The 25,372-nt window shown below is 43.0% G+C and overlaps 1 protein-coding gene across 7 annotated transcripts in view; it reads left to right on the top strand.

Moving 5' to 3' along the window:
• USH2A (usherin) overlaps positions 1–25,372 on the top strand; it is a 1,078,291-nt gene that overhangs the window by 707,390 nt on the left and 345,529 nt on the right. For 6 of the 7 annotated variants that reach the window (XM_068232882.1, XM_068232881.1, XM_068232884.1 and 3 more), the window contains 3 exons: positions 850–972; positions 15,689–15,852; positions 20,310–20,519. In XM_068232882.1, the coding sequence (XP_068088983.1) occupies positions 850–972; positions 15,689–15,852; positions 20,310–20,519 (497 nt within the window). The remainder of the gene's footprint in view (positions 1–849; positions 973–15,688; positions 15,853–20,309; positions 20,520–25,372) is intronic. The other variant, XM_068232886.1, reaches the window with a different exon arrangement.

The following is a 25,372-nucleotide window of genomic DNA, read 5'->3' as shown; positions in this document are numbered from 1 at the left end:
ATATATAGTGTGTATATATATATATATATATATCTATATATATATATATATATCTATATATATATATATATATATATATTGTGTATATGTATATATATATATATATATATATATATATATATATATATATATTGTGTATATGTATATATATATATATATGTATGTATGTGTGTGTGTGTGTGTGTGTGTGTGTGTGTGTGTGTGTATATATATATATACATATATGTGTGTGTATATGTATATATATATATATATATATATATATATATATATATATATATATATATATATATATACATATATATATATACATATATATATATATATATATATATATATATATATATATATATACTGCATAAAATAAAACTTAGTATTAGTGGAGCCCTCTTTTACTCTTGCTCACACTACAAAAATTTGTTCACAGATCCCAATCCCTGTTGCCAGTTTAAGAAAGGTAAATGTAATCGTAGATGCGATAAAAACATAATTTTATACTAACGGCTGCAAATATTTATGTTCGTAATCACAGTCAGAAAATACTAATAATAATCTCTAGGCATGTTAGCGAAATGTTTGAGATAAAAGCTCGCTTTTGAAAGCACGCTGGTTGATGCAGGTTCTCTGATAAAACCCTCTAGGAGATGTCATGTGTTAATGTATTTCTTTAAATAAAATGACATTTTTTCCTCCCCCCTCCCCTGCGCGGGAAATAAGTTTGGAAACCTCGACATGTTTATCTGAGCCGTTTTGCAGCTGTAAAAACAAAATAATGTTTGAAAACCCCCTGTTTTTGTTTAATAATATTAGTGGAGATAATCCTGGCGCTTTGCTTGTCTTTTGTGTTAGATTTGAACTCTTGAGACGCACAATCCAGCAGCCACTTGCATCAAATCCCCCTAAAGATTTAAATCTGTGGCAGAATATTTACTCAGGAACTTGGTGGTTCTATGAAGATAAGGGTCTTAGCAGGTAAGATTACAAAACGGTGCAGAAAAAATAACAAGTGCTGGCATTTTTAATAGGGGAGTAGAATTGATGCCGAGTGTAATTTTATAGCCGCTCTCTGTAAATGGCTGCATTGTAAACAACAAAATATGTGAAATTTATCTTCTATTCTCTTTAAAATAAAAAAAAAATTGGTTTGACGATTTTCTGTTGGGATCAGAGCTGTCGTTTTTATTGAAAGCATTTAGATGTTTGTTAATTAACCAGCTGCTAGGTTTTGATTGACAATGATTGGCTTATATAGCCTAAAGCCTGGGTACAGACTTTCAATTATGATTGGCCAATCACTGACCAATTTTAACACCTTCATGCATTGTGAGGGTCAACATATATTTAATACTATGAACATATATTTAATAGTATGAAGGTTTACTATGTGTAAGTAAACCCTCATATTACACGGAGGTGGTAAAATGAATCAGTGATTGGCCAATCATTATTGAAAGTGTGTACCCGGCTTTTGGTTGTACACACACAAATGATTGGCCAAGTTTACCACTTTAAGGCCAGTATGAGGGCCAACAGATTTTGGAAACTATGAACAGATTACGGAATATAAGATGCAACTAGGTTTAGAGGGCAAGAACCAGGGGAAAAAAAATAAAAAATAATATATAAATATACACTAAACCTGGGGCGTTCTTATCCAAGGAGCATCTTATAATGTTCTCCCAAAATAGGTGTCCTCCTGTGTCCCCTTTTGCCCCCAGGTGCCCCCTTCTGTCCTCCCTTCTGTCCCCCTCATCCCTTCCTGTCCCCAGGTGTCCCCCCTTCTGTCCTCAGGTGTCCCCTTCTGTCCCCCCTTCTGTCCCCAGGTGTCCCTTTCTGTCCTTCTGTCCCCTGTGTGTCCGCTCTGCCCCCTCTCCCTTCCTCTGTGTCTCCCCTCCCCAGTGTCTCTGCTTCCCTTGCTCCCTCCCCTGTGCCTCTGCTGCACCGGTGTACAGGTTGTGTAGTGTAGCAACATGTCTTACCTAATCCGCCATGCCCACGGGGATCACAGACCTCTTCCCTTCCGTGCGTCTTGCTCTAGTGAACGCCTTGTGCTAACAGCTGTTCCCTAAGGGGAGCCAGTCGGAAGCAAAGAGGTCAGCATTCCCAGCAGGCATGGCGGATTAGGTAAGACATGTTGCTACACTGTACCTGTACACTGGTGCAGCAGAGGCACAGGGGAGGGAGCAAAGGAAGCAGAGACATGGGGAAGGAGGAGTGGGGGGGGGGGAGGGGAGACGAGACACAGAGAAGGGAGTGGGGGACACATATTGGACAGAAGGCAGACTATTTCCCCGACGTGACGAATCGGCGGTTCGTATAGGCGGGCTTTAGCAAGTCCGGGACTCCCTGCATTAGCCGTATAAGATGTATGGACTTTTTCTCCCAACGTTTGGGGGAGAAAAAGTCTGTCTTTTAGAGAGACAAGTACGTTATGAAGGTAAGCTCTTCTACTACATGGAAGTGGTAAAATTGGCCAGTCATTGGCCAATCAAAGCTGGATGTGTGTTAATGAACAATTGTATTTTCAATCAGATTTTTCAGATCGTATTGTATGAAAACAAAGAACTTGGTGGGCCCAATCAAATCTGAACGATCATGTGATTGCGTAGTATGGATACAAAGGAGCCAAAAGGATAAAAAATGAGGAGGCAGTGGTGGATTTACCGCCTCCAAGTAGACAAAAAAAATTGCCAATGTGTTTGTCAAATACAACAAGTTTATTTACATACTCCGGGGGACAATGCAACGCGTTTCGCGGGTTTGATCCCGCTTCATCAGGCAATAACAACGGAGCAATAGCATATGTGGTCAGTAGAAGAGCCAGACACCTCTGTCTTTGTGTCTCATGTTATTATTGATCGTTTCCTTAAAGTGAACCTAAAGTCAGGGGAAAAAAATGAGATTTACTCACCCGGGGCTTCCCTCAGCCCCCTGCAGCCGATCGGTGCCCTCGCAGCTCCGCTCCGATGGTCCACTACCCGCCGGCGAACACTTCCGGTTTGGCCGTCACCGGCCAACAAGCATGGGAACGCGAGTGATTGTTCACTTTAAAAGTGGTCAATCAGCTGATGGATTTTTTAATAGATATGAAAAAAATATTGGCATGATTGATCTTTTCATGGATATGAAAAAAATCCATACATTTTGATTGCAGGATATGATCTCACGTTTTTTTCTTTGAGGGTGTGGATCGATTAAGTACAAACTTTTCTTCCAATGTAAACGTCACAACATGAATAGCCTCCTTGAGGGTGCCTACACATATCTGATTTTGAATTGGCTAAAGTTGTCACTTTCATGTAGTATGAGGTTCAGGGCCGGATATAACATAAGGCACTGTAGGCACGCGCCTACAGGTGCCTGCTGATGGAAAGGCTGCTCACTCCCAGGGCTGTATTTAGGGTTTGGGCTCCCCTAGGCACCCCAAACCTATGGCGCCCCCCCCCCCCTGGGAGGGAGTTGGCGGTGCGCGAAGCGCGGCCCGGCGAAAATATATGTGTGGCCACAGAATGCCGTGGGCGTGTCCATAACCTACAGTGGGTGTGGCCAGTTCAAATTTCCTAGTAAGAGTGCAGCCCAAAGTCGGTGGGGCCATGTTTTCTCCCCGGGTATGAGTAAAGTGACCCTAAAAAAGCAAGTAGGAAATATTCCCCCCAAAAAACACACAGCCAGTGTTCTCTCGCACAAAATAGTGGTAGGTATTAGAATGTGAGCGCCCCTGAGAAAAGTCAGTAACATGACTATGTTCTCTGCAAAGTGCTGCAGAAGATGCCAGCAGAGCTGTGGAGTCGGAGTTGGAGTCGAGGATGCTATATAACTACATAATAATATGGTAGGACATTAGACTATGGCAGGATTAGATTGTAAGCTCCTCGGAGGATAGTCAGTGACATGACTACATACTCTGTGAAGTACTGCTGAAGATGGCAGTACAATATAGTACAGTAGTATGGCAACATGGTGGCGTAGTGGTTAGCGCTCTCGCATTGCAGCGCTGGGTTCCCGGTTTGAATCCCAGCCAGGTCAACATCTGCAAGGAGTCTGTATGTTCTCCCTTTGTCTGCGTGGGTTTCCTTCAGACACTCTGGTTTCCTCCCACATCCCAATACCATACGATACAGATAAGTTAATTGACTTCCCCTTAAAAATTGGCCCTAGACTACGATACATACATACACATATGACTATGGTAGGGATTAGATTGTGAGCTCCTCTGTGGGACAGTTAGTGACAAGACAATACATACTCTGTACAGCGCTGCGGAATATGTTGGCGCTAAATAATTAGTATCAGTATAAAGTAGCCAGGTCTATAGGTGTCCCCAATGTAGACATACTATAGGTATCCCCAGTTTAGGTAGTAGTCAGGGGCGTAACTAGAAATCACTGGGCCCCCTTGCAAAAATTTGGATGGGGCCCTGCCATAGGTGCCAAATAATCGTAATGGGGCAGCGTTTCATTATAAAATAATTGTAATGGGGCAGCATTTCACCATAAAATCGTTATGCAGCAATGTTTCACCATAAAATAATCGCAATGTGGGCAACATTTCACCATAAAATAATCGCAATGAGTGCAACATTTCACCAGAAAATAGACGCAATGAGTGCAACATTTCAGCAGAAAATAAACGCAATGAGTGCAACATTTTAGCAGAAACTAAACGCAATGAGTACAACATTTCAGCAACATGCACCAGATAATAATCATACATTGAGCAGCATTTCACCAGAGAATAATCGCAATGAGTGCAGAATTTCACCAGAGAATAATCGCAATGAGTGCAGCATTTCACCAGAGAATAATCGTACAGTGGGCAGCATTTTACCACAAAATAATCGCACCCTGGCTAAAATTTCACCAGAAAATAATCGCACCCTGGGCAGCATTTCATCACAAAATAATCGTACAGTGGGCAGCATTTCACCAGAAAATAATCGCAACGTTTAGGTAGTAGGTATATAGGTGTCCCCCAGTTTAGGAAAAAGGTATATAGGTGTCCCCCCAGTTTAGGTAGTATATATAGATAGATAGATAGATAGATAGATAGATAGATAGATAGATAGATAGATAGATAGATAGATATGTGTCCCCCAGTTTAGGAAGTCGGTATGTAGGTGTCCCCCAGTTTAGGTAGTAGGTGTCTCCCAGTTTAGGTAATAGGCATATAGGTGTCCCCCAGTTTAGGAAGCAGATATATAAGTGTCCCCCAGTTTAGGTAGTAGGTATATAGGTGTCCCCCAGTTTAGGTAATAGGTATGTAGGTGTCCCCCAGTTTAGGTAGTAGGTATATAGGTGTCCCCCAGTTTAGGTAATAGGTATATAGGTGTCCCCCAGTTTAGGTAATAGGTATATAGGTGTCCCCCAGTTTAGGTAATAGGTATATAGGTGTCCCCTAGTTTAGGAAGTAGATATATAGCTGTCCCCCAGTTTAGGAAGTAGATATATAGCTTTCCCCCGGTTTAGGAAGTAGGTATGTAGGTGTCCCCCAGTTTAGGTAGTAGGTATATAGGTGTCCCCCAGTTTAGGTAGTAGGTATATAGGTGTCCCCCAGTTTAGGTAGTAGGTATATAGGTGTCCCCCAGTTTAGGTAGTAGGTATATAGGTGTCCCCCAGTTTAGGTAGTAGGTATATAGGTGTCCCCCAGTTTAGGTAGTAGGTATATAGGTGTCCCCCAGTTTAGGTAATAGGTATATAGGTGTCCCCCAGTTTAGGTAATAGGTATATAGGTGTCCCCCAGTTTAGGTAATAGGTATATAGGTGTCCCCCAGTTAGGTAGGAGATATATAAGTGTCCCCCATTTTAGGCAGCCTGGAAGGTGGAACAGGCACAGAGTAGTGGGGAAGCAGGGGGGAGGTTCCCCCTCCCTTACCTGGAGCTCCCGCTCCCCCTTCCAGTCAGTGCACTGTGCAGCCACGATTCCAGGGGCAGCGCCAGAGAACATCTCACCTCTCCTTCCCAGCGCGCGAGGGAATCTCATCTCTGCATGCCGCTGCCTGGTCTGGTGACGTCACTGCTCAGAGCAGCCAGCGGCATGCAGAGTCTTCCTCCAGCGTCGGGAAATTTCCCTGGCCGGATGCTACCACTCTGCTGGAGGGGGGGAGAAGGGTCCCCTCATTCTCGTCCATCCAGCCGGCACCCGTTTCTGACTGAAGCCTGACTGAATTAGTCACATGCTTGTTTCAAATGTGTAATATAGACAATACTGAAGCCAACAATATCAGCAGGACAGCAGGCAACTGGAACTGTTTAAAATGAAATAAATATGGCAGCCTCCATATACCTCTAGCTTCAGGTGACCTTTAAAGGATAACCGAAGTGACATGATGAGATATGCGTATGTACAGTGCCCAGCACACAAATAACTATGTTGTGTTCCTTTTTTTTCTTTCCCTGCCTGAAAGAGTTAAACATCAGGTATGCAAGTGACAGGTTCTATCTGGGTCAGGATCTGGTCGACTATAGCATAACCCTCACTAATAAGTAATTAAAGCCACAAAACACTTTCCTGCCAGTAAATGGCTCCCTGCAGCAGGAAAGAGGTAAAAAAGGGTAAATAATTCATAGATTTGAGCTCTGGCATACTTCAATGAAGGTGTAATTGAGCACAGACAATGAAATAGTAAAAACTTAAAAACTTGATCTAAATATAAAATAAAACTGTGAGATATCTATAAAAATCATTTTTAGGAGAAGGAGGCTAGATACAATTGTTTTTCTCATCAGTATATTTCTACTTCAGTCTTCAGGTGACCTTAAAGCTTGGTACACATAACCAATTTTACAAGTTCCACATAGTACGGGAGCTTACCAACACAAACAGTGTATAGTATTCAAAATCTGTTTGTCCTCCTACTACATGGAGGTGAAGAAATTGGCTATTGATTGGCCAATCAAAATTGGATGTGGGTATGTACCCTTAGACTGGTCAAATGAAAGCTCTGGGCAATTCAAGTATCCAATCTGTGTGGTGCCTTCATGTACCAATTTGGAAATGCCAAATCTCCTTGCAGCTGCTCTTGTCAGATATGATTAGACATGTAAGTCATAAAATAAGTGCTCCACATAGCTTAATCTCTATAAAAACATAATATTTATTAAGAAAATTGCCCTTATAGTGATGAGCAGAATCACGGATAGTGATGAGCAGAAATTACGCCCATGCGTAATTACGTATCGTAATACGCAATTATGCACCGTAATCATAATGTGTTATTTTGAGGAAACAGTGTAAGCAATTTCATAGTTAATTGTTCCCATTCGTAATTACGCATGAATTTACGCGTAATTTTGTGCCAACTTTGATGGTTGCTACTAAAATTGCTATATATGTTAAGAATAGGGTTGCTCAAATCCGGATCTGAGAGACATCCGGATAGTTGCTATCAGGATATCTCCCAGTAAACCTGTGCGGGCTGGGCGGGGGGGTGTCAATCTTACCTGTATGACGTCTTCTTCGGTCCGTCCCTCGGTGCCGCCCACGATGCGGTCCAAGCGGCAGTCGCGTGACTACAAACACTTCCTCCTTCCGGGTTGAAGGAGGAAGTGTTTGTAGTCACATGATGCGCGTGGACCGCATCGTAGGAGATATCTGGATAGCAATAGCGGGTACAAGTTACAAAAATAATTGTTCAAAAGCACCTTGTAGTTTTTGAAAAAATTGATTTTAAAAATACAAAACAAAAAATGGTTTTTAAACTGTCATTTTTATAGGTTTAAAAACCATTTATCTTTGCATTTTTAAAATCCATTTTCTCAAAAACTACAAAGCCTTTTTTAAAAAAAATTACTTTTTTGACTTGTGCCCAATATTCTCTGTAACATATGTAACAATTTTGGTAGCAATAGCATGTATGGGGGCTTTTGCTGTTCACCACCAAAGTAGGCACGAAATTACACGACAATTACGTGTAAATTCATGCGTAATTACGAACTATTACACAAAGTCAATTGAATTACGAATGTGTAATTACGTGTTTGCGTAATTGCGAAAATGTACGCGTAATTTTGCATAATCGTAGTTAGCAAATTATGATCATCGCTACTCACGGACAGGCCAGCTGGATAGTCACGCTAATCCTCTGAGCACTACTTCCTCATTTGCCATCTAGACTCCACCCAACAAGTTTTGTCACTCATTGAAAGGTCTACCAAACCTGGGAAAGTGCACTCACAAGCAGTGGCCTAACTACAATTCACGGGGCCCTCCCAGCAAAACATTGATGCCCCCCCCTAATGTTCACATCCCTTATCTTGCCTCCCGTTGGTGCCCTTTACGGCCTTGGGCCCCATCTCACAAGGGTCAAAAAAAAGGTGTGGCCATTATGATCTTCCCTGTATTGGAAGAAGAGAAGGTTAGTAGTTGTGGCCCCCTAAAGCTCTGGGTCCCCCTGCAATCGCAGGGTCTGCTCCCCTTTAGTTACGCCCCTGCTCACAAGGGACTGTTTAACCACTCCCTACAGTAAGGGCCCTTAAAAACATACTATTTGTGCACCTTTAGTGCAAATAGGGACGTATATATAAGTTCGGTGAGTCTGACAATGCATGTGCATGACTACACACATGCCACAAGAGCGCACATATACACACACGTGCATTTGTTCCCTTTACCCCAAGGAATGAAGCGGTTAAACAATTATTATTGGAATGAGCAGTGCGGCAGCCCCAGGACCACACCACGCGATTGGCGTGACCGGCTGGGAATGGGCTTTCTAAGAGTGCGCGTGCACTGATGGATCGCCACTCGGAGACTGTTAGAAGGCGAAACCGCCATCTATTTAGTTAGCACAGCGCTGCGATCTAAGGCAGCGCTGTACAGGAGACAGCCGTGTGACACAGCTGTCCCCCTGGGGAGGCACAGGAGCGATCTGCTGTCATAGGCTGCCGCTGGGAGGGAGGGTGGTTAAAATATATATATATAAAAAAGAAATTTAATAAAAAATAATAAGATAAATATTTCACAGAAAGCTCTGTTGGTGGGGAGAAAAGAGGGGAGGGTAATCACTTGTTTGCTGAGTTGTGCGGCCCTGCAGCGAGGCCTTAAAGCTGCAGTGGCCCAATTTGTCAAAAAAGGCCTGGTCACTAGGGGGGTTTAACACCGCGGTCCTTAAGTGTTTAAGGGCCCATTTCCACTACACACCGTGCAATGCGGCTACATAGTCGCATTGCAACGTGGCCGAATTGAAACCAAAGCACGTCAATGGAACAGTTTCCATTTTCCGGAGCGGTATCAAGCGATCAGAGAATCTACCGCATGCTGCAGATTTTCACACGGCTGCATACGCCCGGTCTCCTCCATTCACTTCCGCACCGGGGGATGCGGAAGGGACGTGAATAGGAGCATAGCCGCATCGCATCCCTTCGGCTCCCATTTACAAATGGAAATGGGCCCTTATTGTATTTATAAAGCGCCAGCATATTACGCAGCGCTGGACATTAGTTTAGGATACAGACAATATTTAGGGGTTACATACAGCAATAAGACAATACAGGAATACAAGAACACCAGATCATGCAGCACAGTATGAGTACAAGCTAATGCTTAGTCACTGGAGGGGAGCATGGAAAGTAGGCAAGTTAGGTTCACTCAGATCCATAGGATGGGTGCACGGTAATGCAGGTGCATGATCAGGTAGGAGACACAAGGAGGAGGACACTGCCGAAGGCTTACAATCTAGAGGGAGAGGTAGGGACAGGAAAGGTAGGGGACCAGAGTTCAGCTGTAGGTTTAGAGCACTAGTGAGGGGGGGGGGGGGGGGGCAGATTGTGAAAAGATGCGTTTTGAGAGCCTTCTTACAGATGTTGAGGAACGGTGCAACCCTAATGGGGGAAGGTAGAGAGTTTCATTCCTGCTATTCCTTACAAGCAGGGCCGGCGCATCCATAGAGGCAAAGGGGGAAATTGCCCCAGGGCCCCAGAGCCTATGGGGGCCTCCAAAGTGCCCCTCCTCCCCTCCAGCTATGGTGGCCCATGACAAAGGGTATCGTTTGTGTTAAGTCTATATAGGAAAAAAAGGAGGTGAATAATGCTTTTTAGGGGACACATGATGGACACCTAATGATATCGTGTGACGGGGGAAAGGAGGGGGTTGGGTCAGGCCTGGCAGCTAGCTTATGGGCGCCTGGGGGTGATTTGGTTGGAAGGGGGGCATCAGGGGGCCGCCCAAGTTACTTTTGCCACAGACAGGGCCTCATTGTAGCTAGAACTGGCCCTGTTCACAGGGACCTAAAATGTTTGCACAGTACATATACAGAATATATATCACTACCAGAAATACAATGGTTAAATGAGCTGCATTCCAGTATCAATGCTATTGTACAGAATCAATGATTGAATAATGATGCACTTCATTATGTAATGAGATGGCGAGCGTTCATTTGAAATTATAAGGCGTTCATCATTAGAGTTCATTTGCATAATCCGCACTGATAACCGTTCCTTCATCCTCTGCATGATGAAACCGCCATCATCAACGTTACATGAAAAAGATGCTCAGCGTGGAACTAAATGTGCCGTAATAGTTTTGCTCCAAGTTACAACCATGTGTTGAAAGCACAAAATCTACAGAGAGAGAGAAGGGGAGGGGGGAGGCGGCTTAGAGAGAGTGAGGGAGATCGGGAGGGGGGGGGGGGGGGGATGGCTCCCCTAATGTAATTATAATCAAAAAAGTGCTTAAAGGGAACCTAAACTGAGAAGGATATGGATTTTTTTTATTTTAAAATAATACCAGTTGCCTGACTCTCCTGCTGATCCTGTGTCTCTAATACTTTTAGCCACAGCCCCTCAACAAGCATGCAGATCAGGTGCTCTGACTGAAGTCAGACTGGATGAGCTGCATGCTTGTTTCAGGTGTGTGATGCAGCCAAATAGATCATGTACAAAGGAGAGAGAGAAACGCCGACACTGCTTCAGTTGCATACATCATTAAAACGTGAGACACATACCGGAAGTTGCTGCAAATGGGTGCGGTGGGTGCAGGGGTGGGAGAGCCTTACGGCCGTTTCGCGCTGCTGCGCTTCTACGGAGGCTGCCAACGTAGAAGCGCACCAGCGCAAAACGGCTTTAAGGCTCTCCAGCCCCTGCACCGACCGCACCCATTTACAGCAACTTCCGGTATGTGTCTCACGTTTTAATGATGTATGCAACTGACGCAGCAATTTGTGATCACTTTTCTATTGAATAAAGCAACTGAAGCAGTGCTGGCACTTCTCTCTCTCTCCTTTGTACATAGATTACCCCACGGCCTGAGCACGCTTATACTGTTGCTGGACTACCGGAAACCTGCATTTCCACCAAACCCCCTCTCCCCCTCCACAAGAATCACTAACACTGCAATGCCAGCGCTCTTGCTTTTCCTCTACGTGACATGTGTAGCCAAATAGATGAGCAGGACTGAGAAGCAACTGGTATTGTTTAAAGGGAAATATCCATATCCCTCTCAGTTAAGGTTCCCTTACATTTTTACAATAATTATGTATAAATGATTTAGTCAGTGTTTGCCCATTGTAAAATCTTTCCTCTCCCTGATTTACATTCTGACATTTATCACATAGTGACATCTTTACTGCTGGCAGGTGATGTCACTGGAAGGAGATGCTGCTTGCTTTTTTGGCCGTTGGAAACAGCTGTAAACAGCTATTTCCCACAATGCAATAAGGCTCCCACAGTGTGATGTCAGTACCTCAGTGCTGTGAGGCGCTGACATCACCCTGTGGGAGAGGTTTCACCACAATATCAGCCATACAGAGCCCCCTGATGATCCGTTTGAGAAAAGGAAAAGATTTTTCATGGGAAAGGGGGTATCAGCTACTGATTGGGATAAAGTTAAATTCTCGGTAACGGTTTCTCTTTAGCGCTGAGCTCTACAATTCTTCACTTTGTTTCCCATTTTCAAAGGCAAAATCTTCCTGGACATTATAAATTATTTTCAAGAAAAGGGCGAGAAATGGGGAGTACTTCAGATGCATAACTCTGGGTGTTTCAAATCCTACCCCATAGAGCCAGAATAATCTATTATCTAATATCTATTACCCATCCACTGATGAGGACCAACCAGTCCGAAACAGTCTGTATGCATGTTGGATTATTTTGGCTCTGTAATATAAACAAGCTGACACATCATTGCATTCCAGCGGTTCTGGAGGTGTGGTCAGCTATCAAGGACAACAGAGTGATGATTTGCATATTCAGCAGTGATGCATTGTGGGAGACATCATATGTTCTGTGAGTATTGCCATCCCTGAAATAACACTCAGACTACTTGGCATTGGATTAAAGAGACACTGAAGCGAAAAAAAAAAATTATGATATTATGATTTGTATGTGTAGTACAGCTAAGAAATAAAACATTAAGATCAGATACATCAGTCTAATTGTTTCCAGTACAGGAAGAGTTGAGAAACTCCAGTTGTTATCTCTATGCAAACAAGCCATTAAGCTCTCCGACTAAGTTAGTCGTGGAGAGGGCTGTTATCTGACTTTTATTATCTCAACTGTAAGGGCCTTTTTCCACTAGCCTGCGATTTGCGATTTGCTTCTGATCGCAAATCGCAAGGTACATTAAACTAATGGAAACTGCAGCAGCAATTTCCATTAGTGCGATCCGATTGCGATGCGATTTTGGTCAAAGCGCAATCGTCGTCCTGCCGTGTTTTGTATGCGATTGAGCTGTACTATAATGAGTATAGTAGCTCAATCGCAATCGCATGGTGGAAATTGAAACGCGATTGCGATCGCGATCGCATTTCATAGTGGAAAAGAGCCCTAAGTGAACTGTTTACTTTTTCTCTGCCAGGGGAGAGGTCATTACTTTACAGACTGCTCTGAAAGAATCATTTTGAATGCTGAGTGTTGTGTAATCTGCACATATTATAGAATAATTCAATGTTAGAAAAAACACTATATACCTGAAAATAAAAGTATGAGAATATTTTCTTTGCTGCTAATCTTCTAGAAATTATTCATAGTACACAACCAATTCATTATATCATATTTTTTTTTTGCTTCAGTGTCTCTTTAAGTAAGGCCAAAGCAGCCCTTTATTTATTTAACAAAAAAAATACAACTCTTTAACCAGTTCACCTCCAAGGGTTTTTATCCTAATGGACCAGAGCAATTTTCACCTGTCAGTGCTCCTCCTTTTTATTCCATAATAACTTTATTACTACTTATCACAAGAAAATTATCTATACCTCGTTTTTTTCACCACCAATTAGGCTTTCCGTGGGTAGTACATTTTGCTAAGAATTTTTTCATTCTAAATGCGTTTTAATGGGGAAAATACAACAATAATGGGAAAAAATCATTATTTTTCAGTTTTCAGCCATTATAGTTTTAAAATTAAACATTCTCCTGGGGATAAAACCCACATTACATTTGCCCAGCTGTCCCGATTATTAAACCGTTTAAATGATGTCCCTATCACAATGTATGACGACAATATATTATTTTAAAATATAGGTGTTATTTTTCTGTTTTTTTTTTGTTTTTTTTTTTGTTCTGGCCATAATTACAAGCTCCTGTGTAGTAAAGTAAAATTAATTTTCCCTAATAAAATATAGATTAAAAAAGCTGAGTCCCTAAGGCAACTATTTATTTATTTATTTTAAGCTGATTTTTTTTTTTACAAGTTTTTTTTTGGGGGGGAGGGTTGGAAGTGTAATTTATTAATTTTATTAATAGTGTGTATGGACATAGTATATATGTGCCTGTATGTGTAATATACTTTTGATGTTTTAATACGTGCTATTGTCATTAAATGGTTAAATAACATCAAAACAATTTCAGAGAGCTGAAGTAAGGGGTCTGGAGGCACTACCTAAAAAACGCGTAGAAAGAAGAACACCGTAACCTGGCATGCAGGCTGTAACTGGCCCCCAACCACGGTTGTGGCTTGAGGACAACTGCATTCTCCACATAACGATCACTTGCTGATGAACCGTAACTTTAGGCAATTTGCCGCAGAGGCAAATCCTCCCCCCAACCTCTGTGACCCCTTACCCCTCCAGCTGCAATGACAGTAAAAAAACATATAAAACAGAACATATCATAAAGGGAGGGAGGAAGCTTTCCACCTCACACTTGCTTCTGACTACACCACCCCTTCCCTTCACTAACCCTGCCCACCCCCTGACCACTTCCTATCTCTCCCCAGTAAGCTGCTCCCCAACCAAACCTCCAATTTAACCCCTCTGTTTCCAGGGCCCAGCTACCCTATCATGTGAGGGCCTTCCATACTCTGCTGCCCTTTGATTCCATGCCTCTGCTTAATGGCCTCCTTTATTTGAGCATAAATCATTTTCAAGGTTTTCAATTCATTTTTTGTAATAGCTTCACACTCTTCACCAAGGCGTTGGAGAAATTGAGAAGGGAGGGGCTTCATGTTAAAGAGACTCCGTAACAAAAATTGCATCCTGTTTTTTATCATCCTACAAGTTCAAAAAGCTATTCTAATGTGTTCTGGCTTACTGCAGCACTTTCTGCTATCACTGTCTCTGTAATAAATCAATGTAGCTTTCCCCTGTCAGACTTGTCGGCCTGTGTCTGGAAGGCTGCTAAGTTCTTCAGTGTTGTGGTTCTGCTACGAACTCCCCCTTCCTGGCCCCTCTCTGCACACTGCCTGTGTGTTATTTAGGATTAGAGCAGCTTCTCTCTTCTCTCTTATCTTTTACAAGCTGGATAAATCGTCCTCTGAGCTGGCCTGGCTTTCACATACTGAAGAATTACAGACAAGGGCAAAGCTGTTTGCAGGAAGAAAAGAGCAGCCTGAAACTTCAGTGCATGAGAGATGCAGGGGGAAAGAAACACACAAATGATCTCTTGAGATTAAAAAGGAAGGCTGTATACAGCCTGCTTGTGTATGGATGTATTTTCTATGTGTGGACATACTGTACATCAACCTACTTCCCGTTTTGGTGGCCATTTTGTTTGTTTATAAACAAACTTTTTAAAACTGTTTTTAACCACTTTTAGGGCCGGTTCACACGGACGCTTGGCGGCGTCTACCGTCAAGCGTTCGGGACCCATCGGCTAAACTCTCCCATTCAAGTGAATAGGAGCGTTTAGCATTGCGCGGTTACCGTCGATTACCGTCGATTGCATAAACGCGGCGTTCTGATCCCGATTTAACGCATCGTTTTGGCCGTCCCTAGAAGCCGCATGCAACGTCTAGGGACGGCTAGCCGGCGCGTCTTCATGTCCCCCTGCGGGGACGAGAAACGCCGATCGCGACGATCTCTGTACCGCCGCCACCGAACGGGACGTCACAGGACGACGCGACTTCCTGGCCGCCCCAACGCCGCCTGCCGTCCGTGTGAACCGGCCCTAAATGCGGCGAGGAGCGGCGAAATTGTGTCAGAGGGTAATAGGAGATGTCCCTAACGCACTGGTATGTTTACTTTTGTGCGATTTTAACAATACAGATTCTCTTTAATGCAGCTGAATAAACAGTTACCAGTGTTCTGCAGTCACATGACAAGGGAGAGAAGAGGTTATAGTACATGATAGATGCAAGTTACATCTGCCTTGCTGTTATTTTCTAGACAACCTTCATACATTCTAAAATAATTCTATAGTATTTGTCCCTTTATTAGATTTAGTATCGGTGCAAAATATATATATTTTTTCAGATGCAAGCAAAAAACAATAACATTTATGGATTTTTTAAATTTAATTTTTGTGGATATTTTTAGGTACACGTCTTATGAATACAGACTGATTGTACATAATGGTGCGGGATACTCCATCAGTGCTGATGTTGTTGGGACTACGCTTCCTGGGCCTCCAATAAGAGGAAGTTATTTGACTGCTAAGCCCGTCAACCACACGGCCATAGAAGCATCATGGATGAAACCCAGTAAGTATGCATGTTGTCTTACAGGAAAAGAAAAAAGTTTACCATAACAGCTGGGTTCCACTGCAAATTACAAAATGCAATCACAATTGCTAAGATCTTTTGAATAAAAACGATTCTGATTCACACCCAAAGCACCTTTCGGTGATTTTCCGATCACTAGTTTTTTGAAAAGCGCTTGGATAATATAATCACATGGGCTTTTTTTTACGCTAGAGTGATATGTTTTTATCAAAATCATAAAATCGTTGCATATAGCTTTTCTGCAGCAACTGCGATTCTGTAGAAAGTATATAAAAATAGCAAAAACCCTGTGAAAATGCTTTCTAAAAAGCATTGCGATTAGTGATTTTTTATGTGAAAAAGTTCTAAGGGATTATGACATTTTAACCACTTCAGTACCAGCAGCCTCTGACCCCTTAACGCGGAATATAACCCTGCATTTCAACTTTGCTCTAAAACATTATTTACAGTATATTATATGCAACCAGCATTTTTTCTTTTTTACTAGACCAGCATTGGAAGGCAGGGCCGGGCCGAGGCATAGGCTGGAGAGGCTCCAGCCTCAGGGCGCAGTGTAGGAGGGGGCGCAGAATTCATTCAGCTGTCATTCTTAATTGTGTATGAAGCAAAAAGAAATAAGAAAAGGGGATACATAGCAGTGACTGCAAGCCAGATAACTAGATATTAAGGTTTTGGGGAGGTTGTGGGCCCTGTGGCCCTCTTAGTCTAATAGCAATCCGTGTGTGACAGCTGAAGTTGGATGGAGGGGCGCACTTTGGTGTCTCAGCCTTGGGTGCTGGAGGACCTTGTCCCTGCTCTGTTGGAAGGGTTACACAGGGCTTTAAAGTTCCTGGAGATTTCTGCAGATGCATCGGAAGCTGACATAGATACATTTTGTTTACATAAATGTATCTAAGTGTTGAATGTGACTCATCTCTCTGACTGAGAAGGAGTTGGAGGACAGCCAAAGAGTGTGTAACATTTCTCAATAGATACATATAACTAAATAGAATTTAACAATCTGAACTTCTGCATATCTCTCCATGGAACTTTAAACCTCTGTGTTTAACCCTTCCAATGCTGGTCTAGTAAAAAAAAAATGCTGGTTGCATATAATATGCTGTAAATAATGTTTTAGAGCAAAGTTGAAATGCTGGGTTATATTCCGCTTTAAGGACTAGAGACCACTGGTACAAAAAACGGGGCCTATCGGCGTCACACCACACAAACCCGTGGCTACTGCCAATCGCGCCTCTCTCCCGTCACTGAAGATTGGCTTGGCTCACAGTGATCATGGGGTCAGGAGCCAATGAAATCAGCTCCTGACCGGTTCCCGAAGCGATGTGGTCGTACCAACAGCAGGGAGAGTAGGCTGCTGCGGCGGGAGAGCAGATCGCTCGGCGGTGCAATCACACCTAACATACTGCATGCAACACATTTGCAATTCTGAAAAAAAAAATGTAATCACTCTAGTAGGATCACCCCCATAGGATTACACTGTCCTAGTGCTTTGCTGATTGCTAGCTAATTGTCGGCTATCAGAAAAGTGCTTGTAGTGGAACCTATCCCTATGAGACCGGTGTCCTTTGTCAATAAAAATATAAATTAAGTTTAATATTTTCATATGTACCTTTTCTCTGTTTTTCTGAGCCATTAGCCAGATTTATAGAGTAATCAGAACTTTAAAAAGGGTCTATGCAGATGGCCTGCATGTCCAAATGCAGAGTTGTCCAAAAGAAAATCATGTATACATGTTTCTCTATGTATACCACAGGGTTCAACTTACAAACAAATTCCAGAAAGCGAATCTGTTTGTAAGTAGGGGACTGCCTGCACCATCATCTTTTATAGTCTACTAGTAGACTCAAGCCCGTTTAAAAACGGGCTCTAGGTCTGTTTTTTGACAGCGCACATGCGCGCACCCCAGTCCGCCTGTGCACACGCCTATCCGGCTCACTGTCCCCGTCCTCCTGTCTCAACGGCTGTCCGGGTCCATGCTGCGCACATGTGCAATATCAAAAAGCACGGACCCAAGGACACAGAGACAGGTGTACGCAGGGACACATGCGTTTTATTATATTTGATAGTGCGCTCCTTTTGTTAAATGTGAACGTTATCTAGCAATTGTAAAACAGACCAGCTGAGCAGTGGGAGGGGCCTGAGCTTGCTTTGGTCTCCACCCATCAACATGACCAATATTGTGGAATCTGAAAAGAGGGTTCTTTAGCATTAGCTTGTGCATGATAGGGGTACTGTGAATCATTGGAAAATAGGCATACACTTTTTATAGTGGAATTGTCAGCCGCAAAATCAAATTCCATTTACCCACTGCTCTGTTCATTATGTAGTCTACAACCTGACCCTGCATGGCAAACATTCCAATATAACCATAAATGTGTCTACTGTAATGAATCTCATCTAAGTCAGCCTTGCTCCTTTCTGGTACATTACCAAGGAGAAGGAAGCTTGTTATCTCCCCTCCTACATTTCTGCTCCTCACTGATTGGCTGAGAGCAGTTCAGTGTGACACAAGTCTGAGAAGGGAAATACACCTCCCCCCTCTGCAAAAGCTATTGAAATCAGATCTATGCTGTGCTCACAGGTGTTAACAACGCAAACTTGATATGACCGTGCAGTATCTAGGAGAAAAAATGAGTAAAGGATGAAATGACATCAGGATTGGCTTCAGTCAGAGGCAGTAAAGATGGCAAATGCCTCAAACAGTTTTCTCTTTATTTACTATATAAAATTCACTGAAATAAAAATGTGGACAGTACAATACATGTGTTATACACGATACATGACAGGAAGCTGGAGGCAGAGCGGTTTCCATAGTAACGGCTCTGCCTCCAGCTTCCTGTCATCACACAGCAGCCGCCGTGGAGCGAGCTGCTGTGAACCATTTACATGCCCGGGAGACGGAGAGGGGAATAGAGGAAGCCGCACAGTAAGCTAATAGCAGCGGCGGCCACGGGGGGGGGGGGGGGGGGGGGTAGATGTCGAGGGTTGGGTGAGCCGGGGGGGGGGGGGGGCACTATACTAGCTATATTGAGCATGATACTATCTATACTTGGGCACTAAACTAGCTATACTGAGCACTATACTAGCTATACCGGGCACTATACTGAGCACTATACTAGCTATACTTGGGCACTATACTAGCTATACCTGGCACTATACTACCCATACTGAGCACTATACTAGCTATACTGAGCACTATACTAGCTATACTGGGCACTATACTACCTATACTGAGCACTATACTAGCTATACTGAGCACTATACTAGCTATACTGGGAACTATACTGGCTATACTGGGCACTATACTAGCTATACCTGGCACTATACTACCTATACTGAGCACTATACTAGCTATACTGAGCACTATACTAGCTATACTGGGCACTATACTAGCTATACCTGGCACTATACTACCTATACTGAGCACTATACTAGCTATACTGAGCACTATACTAGCTATACTGAGCACTATACTAGCTATACTAGGCACTATACTAGCTATACCTGGCACTATACTACCTATACTGAGCACTATACTAGCTATACTTGGGCACTATACTAGCTATACCGAGCACTATACTACCTATACTGGGCACTAAACTAGCTATACTGGGCAATATACCAGCTATACTTGGGCACTATACTAGCTATACCGAGCACTATACTAGCTATACTGGGGCACTATACTAGCTATACCGAGCACTATACTACCTATACTGTGCACTATACTAGCTATACTGGGCACTTTACTAGCTGTACTGGGCACTATACTAGCTATACTGGGCACTTCACTAGCTATACTGGGCACTTCACTAGCTATACTGGGCACTTCACTAGCTATACTAGGCACTACCTACCCATACTGGCCACTATACTAACCATACAGGGACACACTGGGGGGGATCACATGGCCAGCATTTCCTACCCCCGGCTTACATGAGGGTCAATCATTTTTTCCTGGTTTTTCAGGAAAAAGTTGGGGGGTCGGCTTATATGCGGGTCGGCTTGCTTGCGAGTATATACGGTATACTTATATATATATAATTTTATAGTATGGCTGTCAGGTAACCATAACTTACTTTTAATGTACTTGCTCTGTAATTATTCCAAACAATGGCCTCAATTCACTAAGCTTATTTCCTGTCTTTAATAATGTTTCTAGAGCTGTCACCATGGTGATAAGGCATGTAGTATTCAGGAAAAATTTTACCTGAGGCAAACCTCCAATCCAATCCTTAAAATAACTCCAGAGTTAAAGACAGGCTGTTAATTAACTGTGTGTTAAAATAACTACAGAGGAGGTAAATTAACTACAGAGGAGGTAACTTAAGGAAAGAAGAGATAAGATAACGCTCTCACTGTGTGGTGGCAAGTTTTATCTTGCCTTATCTCCAGCATGATCTTAGTGAATTAAAGCCAATGTATTTTTTCCTAAGCTGTACAGGATTTGCAAGGAGATGTGCATCATTACACCCTGGGTCTGAGATCATCGAAGTATAACAAGACACTGACATTTCCGGCAGACGTGAACTACGCAGTCATCGGTGGCTTACAACCAAACACCGACCATCAGCTCTACCTAGAGGTGTCCAACGGACCTCACAGCATAGCCAGCAGCTGGGTTCACCTGACCACACTGGATGGAGGTCAGTACTGAGAAGAAAATTGCCAGAAAAGCTACAAATAATGGTTTTAAAAGGTTAAAAAAGTCTGTTTTTAAATTGCAGCTGAACTCTTGTGCAGGACAGAAGGAAAACGTAGAGAAATGCACCCTGTATGTATTTAGAGAGTTTAGCTGGTCTAATTCCGCCTCATCTGCGTCTAATCACAAGTTGTAATTTGATCTCTCCCCTGTTAGACCTGACATCCACAGCAGATAAGGCAGATAAGCTGATTTGAAAGCACAGGATGTTAACCCTATGGGCCTGATTCACAAAGCGGTGCTAACAGTTAGCACGCTAGTGAAAAGCCCTTTATCATGCCTAAACTCAGTTTAGGCATGATAAGTTTAGGTGTGATAAGTTTAGGTGTGATAAGTTTAGGCATGATAAGTTTAGGTGTGATAAGTTTTTAGGCATGATAAGTTTAAGCACCAACTGGGTTAGCACCACAGTGCACAGCTGATCAAAAGTTTTGCGCTAGCAAAGTCTGGTGCACTTTGCATAGAGTTTAATGGCGCTGCTTTGCGTGCGGGACTTTGAGCGCAATCTAAACTTATCATGCCTAAAGTTATCATGCCTAAACTTATCATGCCTAAAGTTATCATGCCTAAACTTATCATGCCTAAACTGAGTTTAGGCATGATAAAATGGTTATCACGCCTAAAGTCTTTAACTGAGTTATCACCGCTTTGTGAATCGAGCCCCATGTCTTCTTCCATGAAAGCAGGATGTAGGAACACTGGAGATTTAGTTAGGATTAACAAATAAATGATTTTCTTTAAAGGTTATTATGCTGTTGCTTATCTTTTAGAGCAGAGAGAGCAGAGAGGAAGTTTTGAGTTCAGGTCTGCTTTGAGACATCTCTTAATTTAACAAGAATAAATATATTAATAGGTTTAAAGGTCTAAAATGCATCATTGACTTGAGCAGGAAGATCAATAAGTGTCCCACTGGAACCAGAGCCTATCGCTGTAATCAGGAATATTGGACTGGCCTCCCTCTACCATGCCTCTTGCTGTATTTTCCAGGAGCTGTGACAGCTAGTTAGTTGTCACATTCAGATATGAGCTCCTTCCAGCTACATAAGGGATCTCTGTTCAGTCCACATGTGTCAATAGAAGGCCAGTTAAAAATCACATAGTTCAAAGTAGCTGCCTTTAACCACTTCAACACCGTTAATCGGGCGTGTGTACAGAGACACCAAACTACCAAACCGTGACACACAAGTGATCTGCCTAGCGGATCAACTTACCTCCAGTGACGCCCAGCTTCATTGTTCACACCCATCCCCGCCCACTGTGTGACGTCACATAGCATCACAGAGCATTGTCAGCTATACAGCTTACTCGCATCTATGCAGCCTTGCCCAGCGATGTCGCCAAAGAGGGTCGGGTCCCAATCCCCGACAGGCGACATCCATCTAAGATGTGTACGCACCTTTACTGGTAATCTGATTTCTCCCACTTAAAAAAAATACTAATAGATTATCTGGATAACTGAATCAGGCAAAAAAACGCTGTAAATATAGTCGCCCCCAACGCCACCATAGATTTCATGAGAATTACGGCTATAGCGGAGCTCAGTCATACATTTGGACGCCATCAAAAGAGGGAGCCCAAATTATGATAAAAAACAGCATAATTCGGCCGCCAGGAATAGCTGGAAACCGAATTACGTCATTTCCCAGTGTCATTGGTGGCCAGGAGTAGTGTTGGGCGAACAGTGTTCGCCACTGTTCGGGGTTCTGCAGAACATCACCCTGTTCGGGTGATGTTCGAGTTCGGCCGAACACCTGGTGGTGTTCGGCCGAACTGTTCGCGTTCGTCCGAACGGCTCAATTCCTGGCCGAACCTGGCCGAACAGGGCCCCTGTTCGGCCGAACAGGGCCCTGTTCGGCCGAATACGGCCCCCCTATGGGGTCGCAGGCATAAGGGGGGAGCATGCCCCGATCGCGGGGGGGGGTCGGAAATTCCCCCCACCCCCTCCGCTAGCGCTCCCCCCTCTGCCCGCTTCCCCATACAAAAGTTTAAGCAAAGTACCTGTAATAGTGGATGGCCTGGCAGTGGCACTGTGGAGTGAGGAGGAGGAGTCCGGAGAGTGACGCGTTGAGGGAGGCCGGGCAGCGAGCGTGAGGTCAGAGAAAGGGCGGAAGTACCACAAGGGTACTACCGCTGAAGCGCCCGCTGCCCGGCCTCCCTCAACGCGTCACTCTCCGGACTCCTCCTCCTCACTCCACAGTGCCACTGCCAGGCCATCCACTATTACAGGTACTTTGCTTAAACTTTTGTATGGGGAAGCGGGCAGAGGGGGGAGCGCTAGCGGAGGGGGTGGGGGGAATTTCCGACCCCCCCCCCCCCCGCGATCGGGGCATGCTCCCCCCTTATGCCTGCGACCCCATAGGGCCCCCAAAAGCAGGATGTTCGGGAAGTTCGGGGTTCGGCCCGAACATGCCGAACATCTCGGCCATGTTCGGCGAACTTTCCCGAACCCGAACATCCAGGTGTTCGCCCATCACTAGCCAGGAGGGGGAATAGTAATTACCACCACCAGGACTTTTGCAGGAGCAGGGTGAGCCTTTTTTTCGGCTTTACTCTGCGTCCAAATTTCCCCACGCCTTAATTACATATATGCAATGTGATTACTGACTGTAATGTGATTGGTTCAATGTTCTTTGTAAAGTGATGTCAAAATAGTGTGTGAAACAATAAATAATTATTTTCATATTTGCCACTTTACAACAATTTTAACTGAAATTCATGTGTTTTATACAAACTGAAAGTAAGCAAACTAAAATGATGATTAAACGAATCCTTATCTAATCCAAATTCCTGTATGCTCTGCCCCCAAACAGTATTAACATATATGAAAAGGTCGAGTTTTGTGCCCTTTATTTACTGTTCTAAGAAAAAGATGCCTCAGTGTGAAACATGTGTCAGGCCAATTTACTTGGTGGGTGTTATGCCCCTTTATGTGCCTCTGAGGAAGTGGTGCCTCACCATGAAACATGTGTACGGCCATTTGTTGTTATTCGGAACTCTGCATGTAAAAACTGAATGTTACTCTATCATCTGCATTAAGTGGAGATTACTAAAAAAATAAATGTGATATCTATTTAAACAGCAATAACTGTGTTGGCTCCAATAATTGCCATTTTTTGGAACTTTTCGATATATATTTGTGCTAATCCTTACAATGTATAGAGCTGAACGGAAGAGAAAAAACTGCATTTTTCTCAACAAAATTGCAATTCACCTTCAAAGGGTGAAGCTTTGACTTTGCAATTGTTTTATCAATATATTAGTTAACTTCTCACGATTCTTTTTATGAAGTTAAGTATGCAATGTATGTATACTGGCCCTTTAAATCTAAAAACATATAGCGAAGTGTATCTAATTTTCCAACATTATAAAAACTCATTATGAGCACCATCATATCATTACCTTCCAAGCAAATGTTCCAGGCCATTAAAATTCTCTTTCAGCCAAGCCTTTAATTTCCTCCTTGATACCAAAGGTTACCACCTTTTTATTTTATTTTTTGTTTATTAAAAAAAAACAATAATATATCGTCGGCTGACATGATCAGGCAATATTTTTTTGCATAGCTATTCTCGCCATCCCTGAGTAACTACGTAGAAATTAAGGCACGGCGAAATTTTATTTCTAAATTAGATGGTGATATTAACTACTGTGTGATAATCAACATTCTAGATCATTTACCTAACGATAATGCCACGCTATTGCTTGATGTAATTTACAGGGTGATCTCTATAATGTTCCTTAGGTCAAGCGCAATTCCACCTCCCCATTATAGAGATGGAGCTATTACCCGTGCAAACTTCATTTCAATCGCGCCTGGACTTTATCAATACTGGTACTGATGGTTAAAGAGGAAACTACTCCATTTAGAAACCACTAGCGTAAACATATAAGTGAAGAACTAAATTTTAGATGCTCACCCCAGAACACCTTGACTAGCGGCCCACTTAATTCAAGACCATAGTGAATGGCAATTCATAATCTTAAAGGGAATGTGCAATTGATATTTTTTTAACATTTTTGTTTCATTTATTTCCTAAATGTTGTACTAAAATTGATTTTATAAATCGTTGTAAGCAACAACTTACTGCCCTATAATTAGATTCACTTAAAGCAGGGGCAGTCAAACTCAAATACAAAGGGGGCCGAAATTGTACAGTGGGACCAAGTCGAGGGCCAACCTCAATGTCTATTGCCCACCATCCTCCATTATAAATCTCCCAGGTGTCTAATGACCCCTTCCAAGGGGATGCAGTTCCCTGGTGTCTAAAGGGCCCCCACCCTCCCCTATACAGTTCCTTAGTGTTTAGTGCATTCCCCCTACCTCCCCCATGTGGCTTCCCTGCTATTCTAGGGCTTCACCTAAAATATAGCTTCCCTGGTGGTCTAGAGTGGGCCAAACATAATGCAAAGTGGGGAAACCACTTAGGGGGGGGGGGGGGCAAATTGAATGGCTCTGAGGGCCAGGTTTTGGCCCACGGGCCAGAGTTTGACATGTATGACTTAAAGAGACACTGAAGCGAAAAAATAAAATTATGATATAATGAATTGGTTGTGTAGTACGGATAATTACTAGAACATTAGTAGCAAAGAAAACATTATCATAGTTATATTTTCAGTTATATAGTTTTTTTTATAACATTGCATAATTCTCTAATATTGGCAGTTTACACACTACTCAGCATTCTAAATGTTTTTACAGAGCAGGCCAATGTACTATTGAGCTGTCCTCTGGAGAGAGAAAGAAAATACAGTGACTGACAGCTGAGATAACAAGCTTCAGAAGACAGAGCTCTCTGG

Source organism: Hyperolius riggenbachi, chromosome 4 (genome assembly GCF_040937935.1).
Source record: "Hyperolius riggenbachi isolate aHypRig1 chromosome 4, aHypRig1.pri, whole genome shotgun sequence".
Classification (NCBI taxonomy): domain Eukaryota; kingdom Metazoa; phylum Chordata; class Amphibia; order Anura; family Hyperoliidae; genus Hyperolius; species Hyperolius riggenbachi.
This window is presented reverse-complemented; position numbering and strand designations above follow the sequence as displayed.